This window comes from Hyperolius riggenbachi, chromosome 3 (assembly GCF_040937935.1).
Source record: "Hyperolius riggenbachi isolate aHypRig1 chromosome 3, aHypRig1.pri, whole genome shotgun sequence".
Lineage (NCBI taxonomy): Eukaryota > Metazoa > Chordata > Amphibia > Anura > Hyperoliidae > Hyperolius > Hyperolius riggenbachi.
The window spans coordinates 276683337-276700255 of NC_090648.1; the positions used below are offsets into that span (position 1 = coordinate 276683337).

Sequence of the window (16919 nt, forward strand, 5' to 3'; positions counted from 1 at the left end):
TGAGGTCATTGAAAATTTTATTTTTTGTCACAAGTTAACGGAAAATGACACTTTGTTAAAAAAAAAATTCTGCTAACTTTTGACAAAAACTAAAATCTTTTATGAACTCACAGTGCACCTCACATAATACTTTAGGGTGTCCTCTTTCCAAAATGGGGTCATTTGTGGAGTCTGTCCTGGCATTTTAGGGTCTCTGCAATCATTACATGTATGGCCAGTATTAGGAGTTTCTGCTATACTCCTTTATATTGGGTATACAAGTAATGCACTCTGGGCTGAAAGGAAAAATGAACGGCAAACATACCTTGCTCCACATCAATGGCAGTGATAACCTCAGGAGAGAGACACCCCGTGCCACCCTGCACTTAGGGTGAGCCACCAACTTATGTGACTGGGCCTCAGAACTTTAGTATACAGCATTATGCCTGTAGGATACAGCAATATGCCTGCCAATAGAGATGACTCTGTGCGGCATTAAAGCATCATCATAGGCCCAAAGTAAATCACATATAAACCAGGGGTGTCCACACTCAAGGGAAATTCAAACATGCCGTCTTATATCGCCAACCCAGGACAGATCAGCAATATCAAGCATGAAAACCGATCCTTCTTCCGACTTTTATGCTTACCCGTTTTTTTTTTGGTTTTCAAGCTCACCTCTCCTCCACCTAGGACAATGTGCGAAAGACCACTGAGTGTGTGCCTACTCCTATGTCTGGAGTTCCCTAGGTTCTAATAGTGTACCTGCTCGTGGTACCTCTCAAAGCACTCCCCTACATATAGGCCAGGCTGGTCAGGACATTTGGGACAATAAAAACTGGTGTCATTCCTTCTTCTAGCACTGCTGCAGACACGACAACGTTTTCTTCGGATGCGTTGACCTGGGGCACACGGAATCTGATAGGCGTAATGCCTTCCATGCAGTCGGCTAGGGGGGGGGCCTGGCACCTCCTGGATACAGGATGTCCAGAATTATCTGTTCCTGAAATTGAAGGAAAGTTCCAGTTCTCCCAGCCTTATTGTAGAGAACAAAGCTATTGTAAACTGCCAATTGAATCAGATAAAAAGTCACTTTCTTATACCAGCGTCTTGTTTTCCGGGAAATTAAATAGGGCGCTAACCTCTGGTCATTGAAGTCCACCCCTCCCATGTTGACATTATATTCGTGGACGACAAGGGGCTTTTCAATTACCTTAGTTGCCCGTTGAATTTGGACTGTCGTGTCTGTGTGAATGGTGGACAGAAAGTAAACGTCCCTCTTGTCCCTCCATTTCACCGCGAGCAGGTCTTCAGTACGCAAGGCGGCCCTCTGCCCCCGTTCAAGTCTGGTGGTAACGAGCCGTTGGGGGAAGCCCTGGCGACTAGGCCGCGCAGTGCCACAGCATCGGATTCCTTCTAACTTTAAGTGCTGAAAGAGGGCCACACTTGTGTAATAATTGTCCACAAAAAGATGGTACCCCTTCTGGAACAAGGGTGACACCAAGTCCCACACAACCTTTCCACTGCTCCTCAGGTAGTCAGGGCATCCGACCGGCTCCAATTTTGAGTCTTTTCCCTCATAGACCCTAAAACGACATGTATAGCCTGTGGCCCTTTCACAGAGCTTATACAGTTTCACCCCATACTGGGTGCGCTTGCTTGGGATGTACTGTTTGATGCCAAGGCGCCCGGTAAAGCGTAAGAGGGACTTGTCTACACAGATGTTCAGTTCAGGGATATAAGCATCTGCAAATGTTGATGACAGGTGGTCTATGAGGGGCTGAAGTTTGTGGAGCCGGTCATAAGCAGGGTGGCCCTTTTCATGACAGGTTTCGTCGTCGTTGAAGTGCAGGAAGCGCAGGATGGACTCAAATCGTGTCCTGGACATGGCAGCAGGGTACAAGGGAACATGATGTACTGGGTTCGTAGACCAATACGACCGCAATACATTCTGTTTCATTAGTCCCAAGTGAAGGATAAGGGCCAAAAAGATTTTAATGTCAGAAAGGCTGGGCATACATGCTCTCCGGGTGCTCGGTGATGAATTGTGTGGCTTTACAGTTGGTCTCAACCACAATTAAGTCCAAGAGAACCTGGGTGATGAACAGCTGCAAAAAGTCTAGGGCCGTTCCTAGATGAGCTGTCGCCACCTGGAATCCAGACTGGGCGGTGAAAGGGGGCACTACCGGTGCGGCGGAATTAGGGGATTGCCAATCTGGATGTGCCAGCACCTCTGGGAGTCTATGGGTACTACGGGCCGTCTTCTTCTTGGTGGCTGCGATGGGGGTACTACTGCACTTGCCACCGTACCAGTTTCAACTTCCATGCTGGCGCTCACCACTTTGCCAGGGTCTACAGAAGTACTAGTACCAAGTCCAGGAGATGCTGCGCTGCTGGTGCCTGCCTCACCAAGAAAACTATCATCAGCGCTAGCACCACCCTGCTGCCCTTGACGCGGATCCTGTGCCACCTGCGGTCTAACGACATGGGGTCTGGTACGCCTGGCTCTAGCCGGGACCAAAGCCTCGTCATCACTTTCGGTCAGGGAACCACTGCATTCCACAGGTTCAAATTCAGACCCGGATGATTCGACGGATGATTCTTCCCAAAAGAACTCATCCGACTGGTCCATGTACCTGTATACCTCCTCATCGGAAAGCCCCCTTCTTGCCATTGTGGATTGCTAAATTTATGGGGTTTTCCTCCGAGACTACCCAGAAAAAAAGAGCACCTACCTAGCAAAAAGGGAGTATTTGAGAGGAAGTGGGGTCTCAGAGGCAATCAAACAATCACGGGACAATCAAATACAATTACAGCACAATCGACTCCAATCACAGCACAAGCAAATCTGATGCACTCGGAAGGTGGTGGTTGGAGGTGGTGGGGGGGAGGGTGGGGTTGGGTGTGGTGGGGGGGGAGGGGGGGGGGTTGGGTGTGGTGGGGGGGGTGGGTTGGGTGTGGCGGGAAGTGGGGTCTCAGAGGCAATCAAACAATCACGGGACAATCGAAGCAGATCACGGGACAATCAAATACAATCGCAGCACAATCGAATACAAGCGCAGCACAATCGATACAATCACAGCACAGTCAAATACAATGCACTTGGACGGTGATTAGGGGGGGGGGGGTCTGAGGGCGATTTGAGGGGGTGGGGGGTTGATCAGGAGCCCGCACGGGGCAGACTGAGTCCTGATCTGATGAGAGGCAGACACGGGGTTACTGATCGCAGATCAGTTAGTGATTGCTGGGGAGGACAGATGTAAACGAAGAGCAGGGGATGTAATCAGGAGGGGGGTATGAGGGCAATCGAGGGCCTGGGCAGGTGATCGGTTACCCCCGCGGGGCAGTTAGGGTCTGCTCTGATGGGTGGGGGTGCTGAGGGGTGATAGACAGGTGATCAGAGGGGGATCAGGGGGTAAGGTAGCTGTATAAAACTAAAAGGCGTAGGGCGACAATTTAGGGGTCGTCAGAAAGAGAGCTTTAAAATTATATCCATCTTTCTATAGTTATATTGTATAACACAGGGCGACTTTTTCTCAAAGTCAGAAGCTCCATTCAGCAGAATGGAGCTGCTGACTTTAGGAAAACGTCGCCCTGTGTTATACAATGTAACTATGGAAAGATGGATATCATTTTAAAGCTCTCTCTTTCTCCTCTTTCTGACGACACATAAACCACGGCCCTACGCCTTTTAGTTTTCTCTATTTTCACGATCGAAATCGCGGCCGCGGCAATTTCAATCGCGAAAATAGCGAAAACTAAAATGCGTAGGGTGGCGGTTTATAGATCATTGGAAAGAAGAGAAAGAGAGCTTTGAAATGATATGCATCTTTCCATAGTTTCTGCACTGCTCGGAGTCCCTTTAATGATAATCAGGAGTGAAATAATGGGGCCTCTTGGATTCAACTACCACAATGACCTGGCGTGTTTTCTAGAGCCGTAAACACCTGATCCCTTGTGGGATGGGGACGCAATGACCTGTATGTGCCATGTCATTCTGCTACCTCTTTGGTTTTCAGTACCCTTCCTCGTATATAATTTTTATTGGATTTTTCATAGATTAAAGAATACAGACTTAGTAGTCAGTACCCCCTTTTGACTCCATCCCCTCCCTCCTCTCTCTCTCTTTCTTTCCCTCATCCGGGCATTATCCTCCAGTAACACAAATAGATCTTCCTTTCCCACTTTTGTTCTCCCCCTATTAAAATTATGCATGCCTAATTATCAGACTTTGTACCGATATGATTGATGAATTCTGTATGTGTGGACAACTGATGGACTGCTCCACGGAGCGAGTGACAGGTGAGGGCACTGTGGGCTCTTTATTTTTCTGAAATGCTAATAATTATCCCCTTGGATATGCGCATACCCCGGTTTTGATTGACCAATCTATTGATTGGTCATTTTATCATACGCTATGTGACACCTCAATTGTATCTTTTTTTTCTTTACTCAGCCTTTTCCTCCATCTAGTTTCTGCACTTTTTTCACGCTTTTCTCATCTACTACTTAATGTGTAGCAGAGCTCCCCACACACTCCCTGGAGCCATTTCTATTATCTAGGTAACATATATCTTTAAAGGGAACCTAAACTAAGGATATGGATTTTTCCTTTTAAAATAATACCAGTTGCCCGACTCTCCTGCTGATCCTGTGTCTCTATAGGTGTGTACACACGCACTACTACAGAGAACGTCAGACCCTCCAGCTGGGCGGTCGTTCTCCCGACAGTAGTGCGTGTGTACAGTCTGTCTGCAGACTGATAAGGCTGTTTCTGAACGATCCGCTCAGCGATGAGGTGCTCTAACTGAAGTCAGATTGGATTAGCTGCATGCTTGTTTCATGTGTGTTCAGCCACTACTGCAGCCCAAGACTGCCAAGCAAATGGTATTGTTTAAAAGGAAACATCCATATCGCTCTCAGTTTAGGTTCCCTTTATCACTCTTCTTGCATCTTTGCTCATTTTTTTCAGGACGGCTGTTCAGTTGACTGTATTAATCAGAGGTGGATCTATACTCTCTTAGCTGTCAGGACTCCATGTATACTGTGTGGGTTTAATTGTGCATTGTTGTTGCTCATTATGGCTTATGCATGGAACACACATTTTTGACTATACCTGGATGTTGTGCATTAGAATTCATTATTTATTCATCATGTTCCGATGTACCCCCACAGCTTTGTGTTTTTTATTGTTTTTTTTATCATTCTGGTTTTCAATAAAGTTTAGATATTTTGGCAAGTACCAGCATCATTCGTTTACTTTTGTATGTCTTGTCTATGTAGTACTAAGGTTGATTGTTTTATTCATGGCGGCACTTATTATGGCGTGTATGATCATTTTATTATTGGCTCATTAGTAACGTCTGAGATGTGTAAAGTGTATGCACCACAATAACCATTCATTTTGACATGCAAATGTACATGGCTTGGAATAGGACCAGTCAACTGTTCTTCCCGTAATTTTGATTGGCCTAATTCCAGGTTGCATAGATTTTGCTTACAGCATCTCACTGACGTCTCTAGAGCTCACCTGCTAAAGAGCAAGCATGTTGCAGGGGCATATAATGCATACAGGGATTGATTTATTTTTAAAGAACATTTGTCTTTACTTTTTTTTGTTAGGTAAAATGTTTACAACACATACCTGCATGGTTTTATTTTGGTAAAAAAAAAAAACCATAACAATGCAACAGGACATCCTGTTTTCAAGCCTGATTACCCCCTTAACTTGGGTGCTTGCTGGTTTCCCCAAGTAATTCAGAGCCCACAAACATGAGGCTCTCTAAGATATTTAGGGAGCTTTGGAAGGCAACTTTGTCCTGTTAACGACAAGAGGCTAAAGCCCCATACACATGCTAGATGAAATCTGGCTGAGGCAGCCACTACTGCCTCTGCCAAGAATCTAGTGGCCCTGAATGCATTGGCCAGTGATCTGCCAGGCAGATTGCTTCAGCTGAGAGCATTGTTTGGTTTTTTGTTTTTTTTTACTCACCCCTGCATGATATCACTTCCATACAGCCCCATTGGCCCTTCTCCCCGTCTATAGCAACATAACACGTCGCTAGTTCACAGGCTAGCAACACATTTGTACAGCCTGAGCTCTGCAATGTAGCCCGTGGGATCAGGTCCCAATCCCCGCCAGGCAGCTGGCCGTGTGTGTATGAGACTTTTGGCTTGGTTTCCATTGAGCAAGATGGTCAACTGCCAACCAGAACGTCCAACACGGTGGCAACATTTTAGTGCTCTATTTCTTAAAATACTTTACAGGACAACTGAAGTGAGATGGATATGGATGCTGCCATATTTATTTCCATTTAAGCAATACCAGTTAAACAAACCTGACCATATATATCGAGTTATGCAGCCATAGGCAGTACTAGCACTGGTCAAACTATAGAAAAACCACACGTTACAAGCAGGACTGTGGAGTCGGTACAAAAATCTTGCGACTCCGACTCCTCAGTTTCTGAAACCACAACTCCGACTCCAGGTACCCAAAATTGCTCAGACTCCAACCCTTTAGTCTAATACTTAACAGGGCTGTGGATTTTGTACAAAAATCATGCGACTCCGACTCCTCAGTTTCTGAAACCACGACTCCAACTCCAGGTGCCCAAAATTGCTCCGACTCCACAGCCCTGGTTACAAGTATATGCTGTTCTACTGCCAGTTTTTTTTTCATATGAAAATTTAAAGGTCAAATACACGTGTAACTGGAGCAAATTCAGTGAATTCACCAATATAGGCTCCTCCATATCTGCTTGGGGTGACAACACCGTGTGTATGTACCCAGGGTGAAAGGTGTGAGTGAAGTGATCTGCGGGGGAACATGGGGGGGGGGGGAGAAAGCTGTAAAGATTGCAGCTAGTTTGTTGGTTGCCCATCTTGGTACAGAGGCATTTAATTATGCATAAGGATTAACCTCTGCTCCATAATTATTACTGTTATTTATGTCCATTAATTGGATTTGTTGTGGTGAAGACGTTAACAAAGTGATATTAGGAATGACATGGTCGTACTGGACTGTAGTGAGGCCTCTAGTCCATTATGTGGCAATTTCATGCAAGTCACAAGCACTGGGACATCCTCCATGCCTGACTGAACGTTTAGGGAAAATAAGTTGAGGGTTATCTTCTATTGAACTCAATTTGGTTCTAGTTGTATCTATATGGATGTAAGCAACTATGTGGATCCTATATTGGGGAATACACTGAATTTGCTCCAGTTACATGTGTATGTGACCTTTAAATTTTCATATAAAAAAAAATAAACTGGCAGTTGAAAAGCAATACCGGTTGCCTGGCTGTCCTGCTGATCTTCTGCCTCTGCTTTGCATAGCCCCTGAACAAGCATGCAGCATATCAGGTGTTTTTGACATTGTCAGATCTGACAAGATTAGTTGTATGCTTGCTTCTGGTGTTTTTCAGGCACTACTGAAAACAAAGCAGCGGGACTGCGAGGTAACTGGTATTCTTTCTCACTTCAGTTGTCCTTTTAAATTAAAAATTGTTTGACAGTACCAGTTATGTTTTCACATCTATACTGAGGTCTAATGTATTTTAGATTCTTTCTTTTATCCTAACTAGATAGTGGCATGCTGGCCTGCCATCTGTACTTGCTGTAGCCTACCGCAAATGTGATCAGGCGTTTTATTACCAGTGTTTGTCACCTCTTTTTAGCTGGTAACATTGTTTTCACATCGCTGAGTTCTCTTACTCACATCTCTCTGAGTCAGTTTGTCGACTACCTGGGAAACCACTTTGTTTCTCTGGGTGGGACATTACCATTTTGTGCTCCATCAGATTTTCTGGTTTTGCACTGATGGATCTGCTGGCCTGCATACATGCATTTCTTGTTGTTGTACATTGTTGCTCTGTTTTTGCACATAGCACTTATGAGCAGGGCTGTGGAGTTGGTACAAAAATCCGACTCTTCAGGTTAGGATTCCACCGACTCTGTCTCCTCTAATTTGCATATTACTATATTGTTGATTGAAAGTATGTAACATGAAACACATCTCTTAACTGCCAACGCTTAGGAATTTTAAAAGACAACTGAAGTGAGAGGGATATAGCATCTGCCATATTTATTCCCTTTTAACCACTTGAGGACCCACCCTTTACCCCCCCCCCCCCCCTTAAGGACCAGCGCTGTTTTAGCTGATCTGTGCTGGGTGGGCTCTGCAGCCCCCAGCACAGATCAGGGTGCAGGCAGAGCGACCAGATCGCCCCCCCTTTTTCCCCACTAGGGGGATGATGTGCTGGGGGGGTCTGATCGCTCCTGCCTGCCGGGTGTTGGGGGGGGGGGGGGGCACCTCAAAGCCCCCCTCCGCGACGAAATCCGCCCCCTCCCTCTCCTACCTGGCCCCCCCTGGTGACCGGGCTGCACAGGACGTCCTGTGCAGCCAGTGACAGGCTGTCCCCTGTCACATGGCGGCGATCCCCGGCCGCTGATTGGCCGGGGATCGCCGATCTGCCTTACGGAGCTGCTGCGCAGCAGCGCCGTACAATGTAAACAAAGCGGATTATTTCCGCTTGTGTTTACATTTAGCCTGCGAGCCGCCATCGGCGGCCCGCAGGCTATTCACGGAGCCCTCCGCCGTGATTTGACAGGAAGCAGCCGCTCGCGCGAGCGGCTGCTTCCTGATTAATCAGCCTGCAGCTGGCGACACAATACTGCGTCGCTGGTCCTGCAGCTGCCACTTTGCCGACGCACGGTATAAGCGTGCGGTCGGCAAGTGGTTAAACAATACCAGTTACCTGGCTAGCTGGCTGATCTTCTGCCTCTAATACTTTTAGTCATAGATTAAAACTAGTCCTTAGCAAGAGTATTGAAGCAGCACAAGTATGGTATTTTTTGATTGGTTTATTTCATGTTTGTTGACAAAGCAGAGCTATTACTATATATATAAATTATTTATGATGATTATCTGAGAAATAGTATATTTATATATATTTTCTGGTTTCATTACAGTTTAAATTTATTAGGAGTCTAAGTAATTTTTTGGTACCTAAAGTCGGGAAAAGAATGCAGACTCCTCAGCCCTGCTTATGAGTTATATCAACCTCAGCTAATATACTTTTCTCTGCACATTTGCATGCTGATTCTGCTCTTGCTTAATACTGTTGTATTGCATATATTAGGTTAGAAGGCCATATGTTTTTTTTCCTGAAGTAAGAGGAATATGGTGGCTGCTATAGTTAGTTCCTTTTAACCACTTGAGGGCCCACCCTTTACCCCCCCCTTCCCCCTTTAACCCCCCCTCCCCCCTTTACCCACCCACCCTCCCCCCTTTACCCACCCACCCCTTTAACCCCCCCTCCCCCTTTACCCCTCCACCCCTTTAACCCCCCCTTTACCCCCTCCCCCCTTTAACCCCCCCTCCCCCCTTTACCCCCCCCCTTTAACCCCCCCTCCCCCTTTACCCCCCCCCCCCCCCCTTTACCCCCCCCACCCCTTTAACCCCCCTCCCCCCTTTACCCCTCCCCCCTTTAACCCCCCTCCCCCCTTTAACCCCTCACCCCCCTTTACCCCCCCTCCCCCCTTTACCCCCCTCCCCCCTTTACCCCTCCCCCTTTACCCCCTCCCCCCTTTACCCCTCCCCCTTTACCCCCCCACCCCTTTAACCCCCACCCCTTTAACTCCCCCTTTACCCCACCCCCCTTTAACCCCCCCTTTACCCTCCCCCCTTTAACCCCCCACCCCTTAACCCCCCTTCCCCCTTTACCCCCCCACCCCTTTAACCCCCCCCACCCCTTTAACCCCCCCTTCCCCCTTTACCCCTCCCCCTTTACCCCCCCACCCCTTTAACCCCCCCCTTCCCCCTTTACCCTCCCCCTTTACCCCCCCACCCCTTTAACCCCCCCTCCACCCCTTTAACCCCCCCTCCACCCCTTTAACCCCCCTCCCCCCCCTTTAACCTCCCCTCCCCCCTTTAACCCCACCCCCCATGTTGCGGGGGGGGGGGACACCTCAAAAGCCCCCCTCCGGCGAAATTCCCCCCTCCCTCTCCTACCTGCTCATCCCCGTGATCTGGGCTGCACAGGACGCTATCCGTCCTGTGCAGCCAGTGACAGGACGTCCCCTGTCACATGGCGGCGATCCCCGCCAGTTGATTGGCCGGGGATCGCCGATCTGCTTACGGCGCTGCTGCGCAGCAGCGCCGTACAATGTAAACAAAGCTGATTATTTCCGCTTGTGTTTACATTTAGCCTGCGAGCCGCCATCGGCAGCCCGCAGGCTATTCACGGAGCCCCCCGCCGTGAATTGACAGGAAGCAGCCGCTCGCGCGAGCGGCTGCTTCCTGATTAATCAGCCTGCAGCTGGCGACGCAGTACTGCGTCGCTGGTCCTGCAGCTGCCACTCTGCCGACGCACGGTATAAGCGTGCGGTCGGCAAGTGGTTAAAGCAGGAATCAGAGCTTAGAAAATATATCAGCTGATCAAACAAATAACCAGTGATGAGCTTTGGTTATCATTCGGATTTCATCCTCCGTGTGTGTGTGTGTGTGTGTTAAACTTTAACCCTTCCCACGGCACGATCACGTTGTGTTTCAAGCAGCGGTCAGGTGACCACAAACGCTTCCTCCTTCCAGGTTGAAGGAGGAAGTGTAGTAGTCACGTGACACGGCTTGGAACTAGTCATGGGACGGTTAAAGAAGGCTGCTGGGCAAGTTAATCCCCCAGCACACACCCGCTCAGGTGCACTAATTAGGAGGCTGAAATCCGAATGAAACTCATCGGATATCATCTGAATTTGATCTGGAGCTCAACCCTGCAAATCACATGCTTTTCCCCTAGTTCTCCTAGACATGCCCATCACTTTTGCTGATACTCTGCCTCTAATTCATCTAGCCATAGACCCTGAAAAAGCAGGCAGGTCAGATGTTTGTGTGGATTAGCCACATGGTTGTTTTAGTGGTGTATGATTCAAACACTTCTGCAACTAAAGAGATCAACAGGACTGCCAAGCAATAAGGATATGCCAATTTGTGCAATTTATTTATGCAAAATATATGCGGTTTGAAAATGGACCAATCAATTTAAACCCAGGTTTAAATTCAATGGTCCATTTTCAAACTGCATATACAGTATTTGCATAAAATTTTGCATAATTTTGGGATATTTGCATCTCATTGATCACTACCAAGCAAATGGTATGGTTTAAAAGAACAAATATGGCAGCCTCCATATCCCCCGCACTTTAGGTGTCCTTTAACACGTATCTGTAACCTCACAAATGGCTGTTTGTTGTTTTTTTTTATCAACAGCCCCAGGCTAGAAGTAAATTACCAAATATTTTACTTTTTTTTTTACCACTTGCAATCTACATTGTGACTTGACATTTGAGGTATTTACCCCAGGAGTCAGTCTTGAAGCCAATCCTGAGGTCATTCCTCCCTTACACTTTTTTTTTTTTTCCCTCTGCCTGATTTAATGCATACACAGTCTCCAGCCACTCCCACACGGCGCTGCAGTAGAAAGTGCATTGTCATAAATCATCATCATGTGACTCTGCAGAGCTGGTTTATTTGTATGGATTGGATTTAAGAGGTTGCTGCTGGGGGTGAGTAATTTTCTCAGCATGAGAAATATTGGACAATTAGAGAGGAAAAGAGCTGTGGGAGGGGAAAACTGGAGTGAAAGAGGCATCAGCCAATCAGGTTATGTCTGAGGTGAGGAAAGTAAAGAAGAAAAACAAAAACAGCATGCCCTGTAACTGCCTTTGTGCAGCAGATGTACCAAATAAGAGCCAGGGAATCTGGGAAATTATATTCTATTGAGAAGAAATGTAAGGGCTCTTTCACACCAGAACCCTTTTTTGCCGTTTTAATGCAAAGTCAATACTTTGCGTTAACCAAGGTAACCGGAAAGTCCATAGACGTTCATTTTACCTTTCACACCCGACGCTGCGTTTTGATGCATTGTGGTACGACGCATCCCGGCGCATTTTATCGCCAGGAATTGGCATTTCCCCTTCGGGTTAATTAACTACTACCGCCGCTACTCAGCGTCGCACCGCGGATTCCCGACGACACGCCGCAACGTGTGCAGGAGCTTTTAATGTGTAGCCGGCCTAGGAGTGTTTTTTTTTTTTTTACTTTTGGATTGCCTGCTTAGCATCCATATTACTTGTTTACCATATAAAAATAGAGAATTGCTTTTGATATTATGCCTGACAGTTACACTTGAATTGGTTGTGAAGATCAAATCTACTAACTGTTAAGGATAGTCAAGAAGATGAAAATAATGCCAAGATGAGCATGAAAATGGACTAGTGAAATCCTACCAAGGTAGAATTTGATTATTGTGTTTCAAGCTGCATATGGTATATTTGCATAAACTTGCTCTCATTGACCACTCCTACTGCCTTATGCTTGTTCCTAGTCTGTAATCCAAACTATGGAAGCCAAAAAGATCAGCGTGACTTTCAAGAGGTTTTTATTTTCAAAAAGGAATTCAGATGACTATTGTTCCTCTAACACAGTGTATTCTTTATGTACACAAATTACACATGATGGGGATGATATGGGAGTTGAACAAATATGAACTTGTAGCAAAAAAGTCATCCAAATACATTCAAAGAACAACTATATTTATCGCTATCTGATGGCATGGATGGCTATTATTTTCCCCAGACTAAAGCCTGGTACAGACCAAAACATTTTGATTATCAATGATTGGACAATTTTACCACCTCCCATATATAGTGTAACAGCTTAAAGGTTACCTGAAGTGACATGATGAGATAGACCTGTGTATGTAAAGTGCCTAGCACATAAATAACTATGCTGTGTTCAGGTTTTTTTTTCTTTCTCTGCCTGAAAGAGTTAAGTATCAGGTATGTAGGTGGCTGACTCAGACAGGAAGTGATTACAGTGTGACCTTCATTGATAAGAAACTCCAACTATAAAACACTTTCCTAGCAGAAAATGGCTTCTGAAAGCAAGAAAGAGATAAAGGGAATTTCTCATCAGTAAAGGTCACACTGTAGTCACTTCCTGTCTAAGTCAGCAACTTAGATACCTGATATTTAACTCTTTCAGGCAGAGAAAAAAAAAGGAACACAGCATAGTTATGTGTGCACTAGGCACTGTACATACACATGTGTGTCTCATGTCACGTCGGGTATCCTTTAACTTGTGGCTGCAGCCCCAGGACCACCTAACGCTGATTGGCTTAAAGTCCTGGGGCTCTGTTTTGCAGGAGATCGCATCTCCTGCTTGGTGGGCGGCAATCACCGCTCGGGAGACTGTTAGATGGCGAAATCGCCATCTAATTACACGTACAGCGCTGCAATCGGCAGCAGCGCTGTACTGGGGACAGCTGTGTGACATGGCTGTCCTCTCCTGAGGCACAGAGGTGATCCGCTGTCATAGGCTGAAGCCTATGACAGCTAATCACGGGGATTGGCTGAGAGAGAGGGCGGGATATAAAAGTTTTAACAAAACACTTTTTATTTAAAAACACAAACAGTAAAAACCCAAATATTGGGGGGGGGGGGGGGGTGTTGCGATCAGACTCCACCAACTGAGAGCTCTGTTGGTGGGGAGAAAAGGGGGGGGGGAAACACTTGTGTGCTGTGTCGTGTGGCCCTGCAGCTTGGCCTTAAAGCTGCAGTGGCCAATTTAATGAAAAATGGCCTGGTCTTTAGGGGGGTTTAACACTGCGGTCCTCAAGAGGTTAACTACTCAATCTTAACAGGATTCAAAGTCTGTGGGCCCTCATACTACACGAAAGTAGTAAAATTGGCCAATCAAAATTGAAGGTGTGTAGCAGGCTTTATAGTTGACAGCAGCAAATTATACCATCCAAAATGTGCAGCATGACGTTTGTCAGAGGGCCTAAACAGAGATTATCAAACTGAAGCACTGACGGAATCCTGCATTAGGCTAAGTTCACACTAGGGCAATGTGATCCTATTTTTACAGGGGACACAATGCAATGAAGGGGAAAAGCTGCATCATGCTTTAGGTGAGTGACATGAAGCATAAAGTCAAGCATGTCACTTATTTCATTCAGGTACTGCCCAACACATTAATATCTACATTTAAAAAGTGTAGGGAAAGTTTAAGGCTTCATGCACATCTGCTTTTGCATCATCCAATCAAGTGAAATAGCCCCCATGTGATAAATAAATAATGCTTTTTGCAGAGTCCACTAATGGTGACAGCCTGTGTACCAATTTCCAGAACTGTTCCAGGGTGCGTGGGTGGAGGTAAAGACAACTCTAGCTATGGGTGCATGTTAATAAAAAGGCATCGGGCTTGCTCTTTCCAGGGCTATGCAAGCTGTATGCTGTCAGCAAGCATACTGAAGTACTTTGTGGACACAATTAAGGTTAATTAAAACAATTACATGTAATAACAGGCTACTGGATTTCAGCGTAACATTTGCAGTGCTGTAGATATTGCAACTTAGCAGACTAGGCTGCTCACTGTATATAACCCAAGTTCTGCTAAAGTTGGCCATACACTATATAACTGTTTTTAATTGGCACAGCAAGTGTCATAACGATTAACTTCACCAATAATTAACATTGTGGTTCTATATGTCAATTGCCCACAATTTTTCCCATTTAGGACTTTTTTGTATAATCAAATATCTAATTAAAGCAGATCCGAGATGAAAAACTAACTATAACAAGTAACTTGTCTATATATCTTATCTAAAGTTTAGCTAGTTTACACAGCAAATCTAGCTGCAAACAGCTTCAATAGAAAATTATTGTTTCTTCCTGTGATATGACAGCAGCCATGTTGTTTGTAAACAGACACAGGCAAGCTTATCCGCATCTTTAGCACTCAGCCTGTGAAAAAAAACTACCCCCCCCCCCTCCTCCTCCTTCCCAGACTGAACTCCCATGAGCCCTTGCTACTGTCTGAAAATGCCAAAGCTCTCTGAAAGACTGTGGGCGAGGCTTGTTCTGTTTTAATACTCTAATTTTTTTATAAACTAAAGTATTTGGCTTGAGGAATGCCCTATAAACAATAGTAAAGGAACATAATTAAGCAATAAGTAAACATTCATCTCGGATCCACTTTAAGCAAAAAAAGAAACAAAGCAGAACAAATTGTATAGTGTAGGCTACCTTAAGTTTAGTTCTGCTTAAACAATTGCTGCTTATTATTCAGCATAATAAGAAGCAGCTAAACTAATCAGCTTCATCTTACCAGGCAGAAGTGCAAATTCCATGTTGGATTGTGAATGACAACTCATCATCCAATCAGAATCTCTTGTAAAGTTTGCAAGGCTTGGCACAAGGCAGTCAGAAGCTGATTAATAGCTAGCTAGCCTTCCAGACCTCAGATGACTTGTTAAGACAACGATTAGCATTTTGACATAATGAAGCGGAGATCGAGAATGGCATTCTCCCATAAATGTTATAAAGTCTAGCAGATGACCTGTACAGTGATACAGCAGTCATTAAATTCTTATTACAGCTGCTCATAATCTGCCATAATAGTTTGTAACTAGACATTAAGTACTTAACAGTAGCAGATTCAGCCAATGCATGTTTATTCACCATAAATAGCCTGCTTAATCAAAGTGCTGCTTTGTGTAATGTTAAAATGTTCTCAGAGAGGAACAGAACAGTAATTTGTTTGGGATTTTTGTGAAGCTGTGCACTGCGAGATCTCTAATGATTAAATGATTACTGAACTGACCTGGGTTTACTCCTCTGCACCTGCTGCCATGTGTTTTTGTGCAAAGCCTTAGAAAAAGACGGAAGCTTCATGGGGTGTGTCAAGAGGGAAGAGAGAAATTAAACAGATTCTGATTATCCACTTAAAATGACAGGTCAGCCAGGATTATCACTCCAGGACACATTTGCCTTGTTTGGGAGTGTATTTTTAACCATGTGGGAAGGAATGTAGTTCCTACTGGTAACACAGCCACATAATGCAAATATTGATTAAAAGGTTTATTCTTCATAATACTGCAGAGTGTATTGGAATGTTCCAGGGCTCACCTGAATCTACATATATAGAAGTACAGTATACCAGCAATAACTTGCTGCTGCACACATAGGGCACACTGCTTATTAACACAGAAGGCTAAGAGAGCTGGCTCAAGGCTAACAGTAAGGTCACAATGCTCATCTTTCGTATGATACACTCCGCAGTAAAATGGGTAAGACAAAAAAGGAAAAAAAAAAAAAAAAGTCCCAACGTAAAAGAAATACAAAAAGGCACTATATCCTGATGGAATGAAACAAGAACACAAATGATTCATAAAACACTTAATATCCAAGTATCCAGTTTCATAGTTAAGTTTCCATAATTTATATCCTAGGTTTGATTTTCGGCACAGCTGTATGCTATACAGACGTCTCCTTTGACTCGGCCACCGGCGGGTTGAAAGTTGTCACCTCCTTATGTGTGATGCCTAGGATAAACAAAAACAGACAATTAGACATGTATTGAAGGGTTTCTACATCAGCCAGAAGTGCAGCTACCACAATGCTATTTTCAAATACCCTCCCACCCCAGAAAGGTGTTTGAAAATAGCATTGCGATAGGTCATGCTCAGGCATAGGGGGTTAAAGATCCGAGTGAACAGATCCTTAACGATACCCTAGAAAGGCTGATCGGTGACAAGGATGAGCTGAGGAGTAGTGAACTACTCAAATTTCTTGATTAAAATGAGGCTTAATTGCCTCAGCAGTGCGGCTGGGAGAGAGGGGGTTACTTACCCATAAGTCCGCTGTCTATGCGTTCCAAATGTATGCGTCCTATTGGACGCGTTGCAAGACTAACTGTGTGCACTTCCTCCTTAAAGCCGTAAGGAGGAAGTGCACGTAGTGAGTCTTGCAACAGACGTTTGGAACGCATAGAAGACAGCGGACTTATGGGTAAGTAACCCCCTCTCTCCCTGCCGCACAGCTGAGGCAATTAAGCCTTATTTTAATCACAAATTCAAGTAGTTAACTACTTATGA

General features: G+C 45.3%; 1 protein-coding gene across 1 annotated transcript in view; it reads right to left on the reverse strand.

Annotated features, from left to right (window-relative positions):
* Positions 1-12402: 12402 nt before the first annotated feature.
* The window catches only part of MAPK12 (mitogen-activated protein kinase 12), a 165093-nt gene continuing 160576 nt past the window's right edge, over positions 12403-16919 (reverse strand). Inside the window, exon 12 of the mRNA XM_068276361.1 lies at positions 12403-16367. Within this exon, the coding sequence (XP_068132462.1) occupies positions 16300-16367 (68 nt within the window). The 3' untranslated portion in view covers positions 12403-16299. The remainder of the gene's footprint in view (positions 16368-16919) is intronic.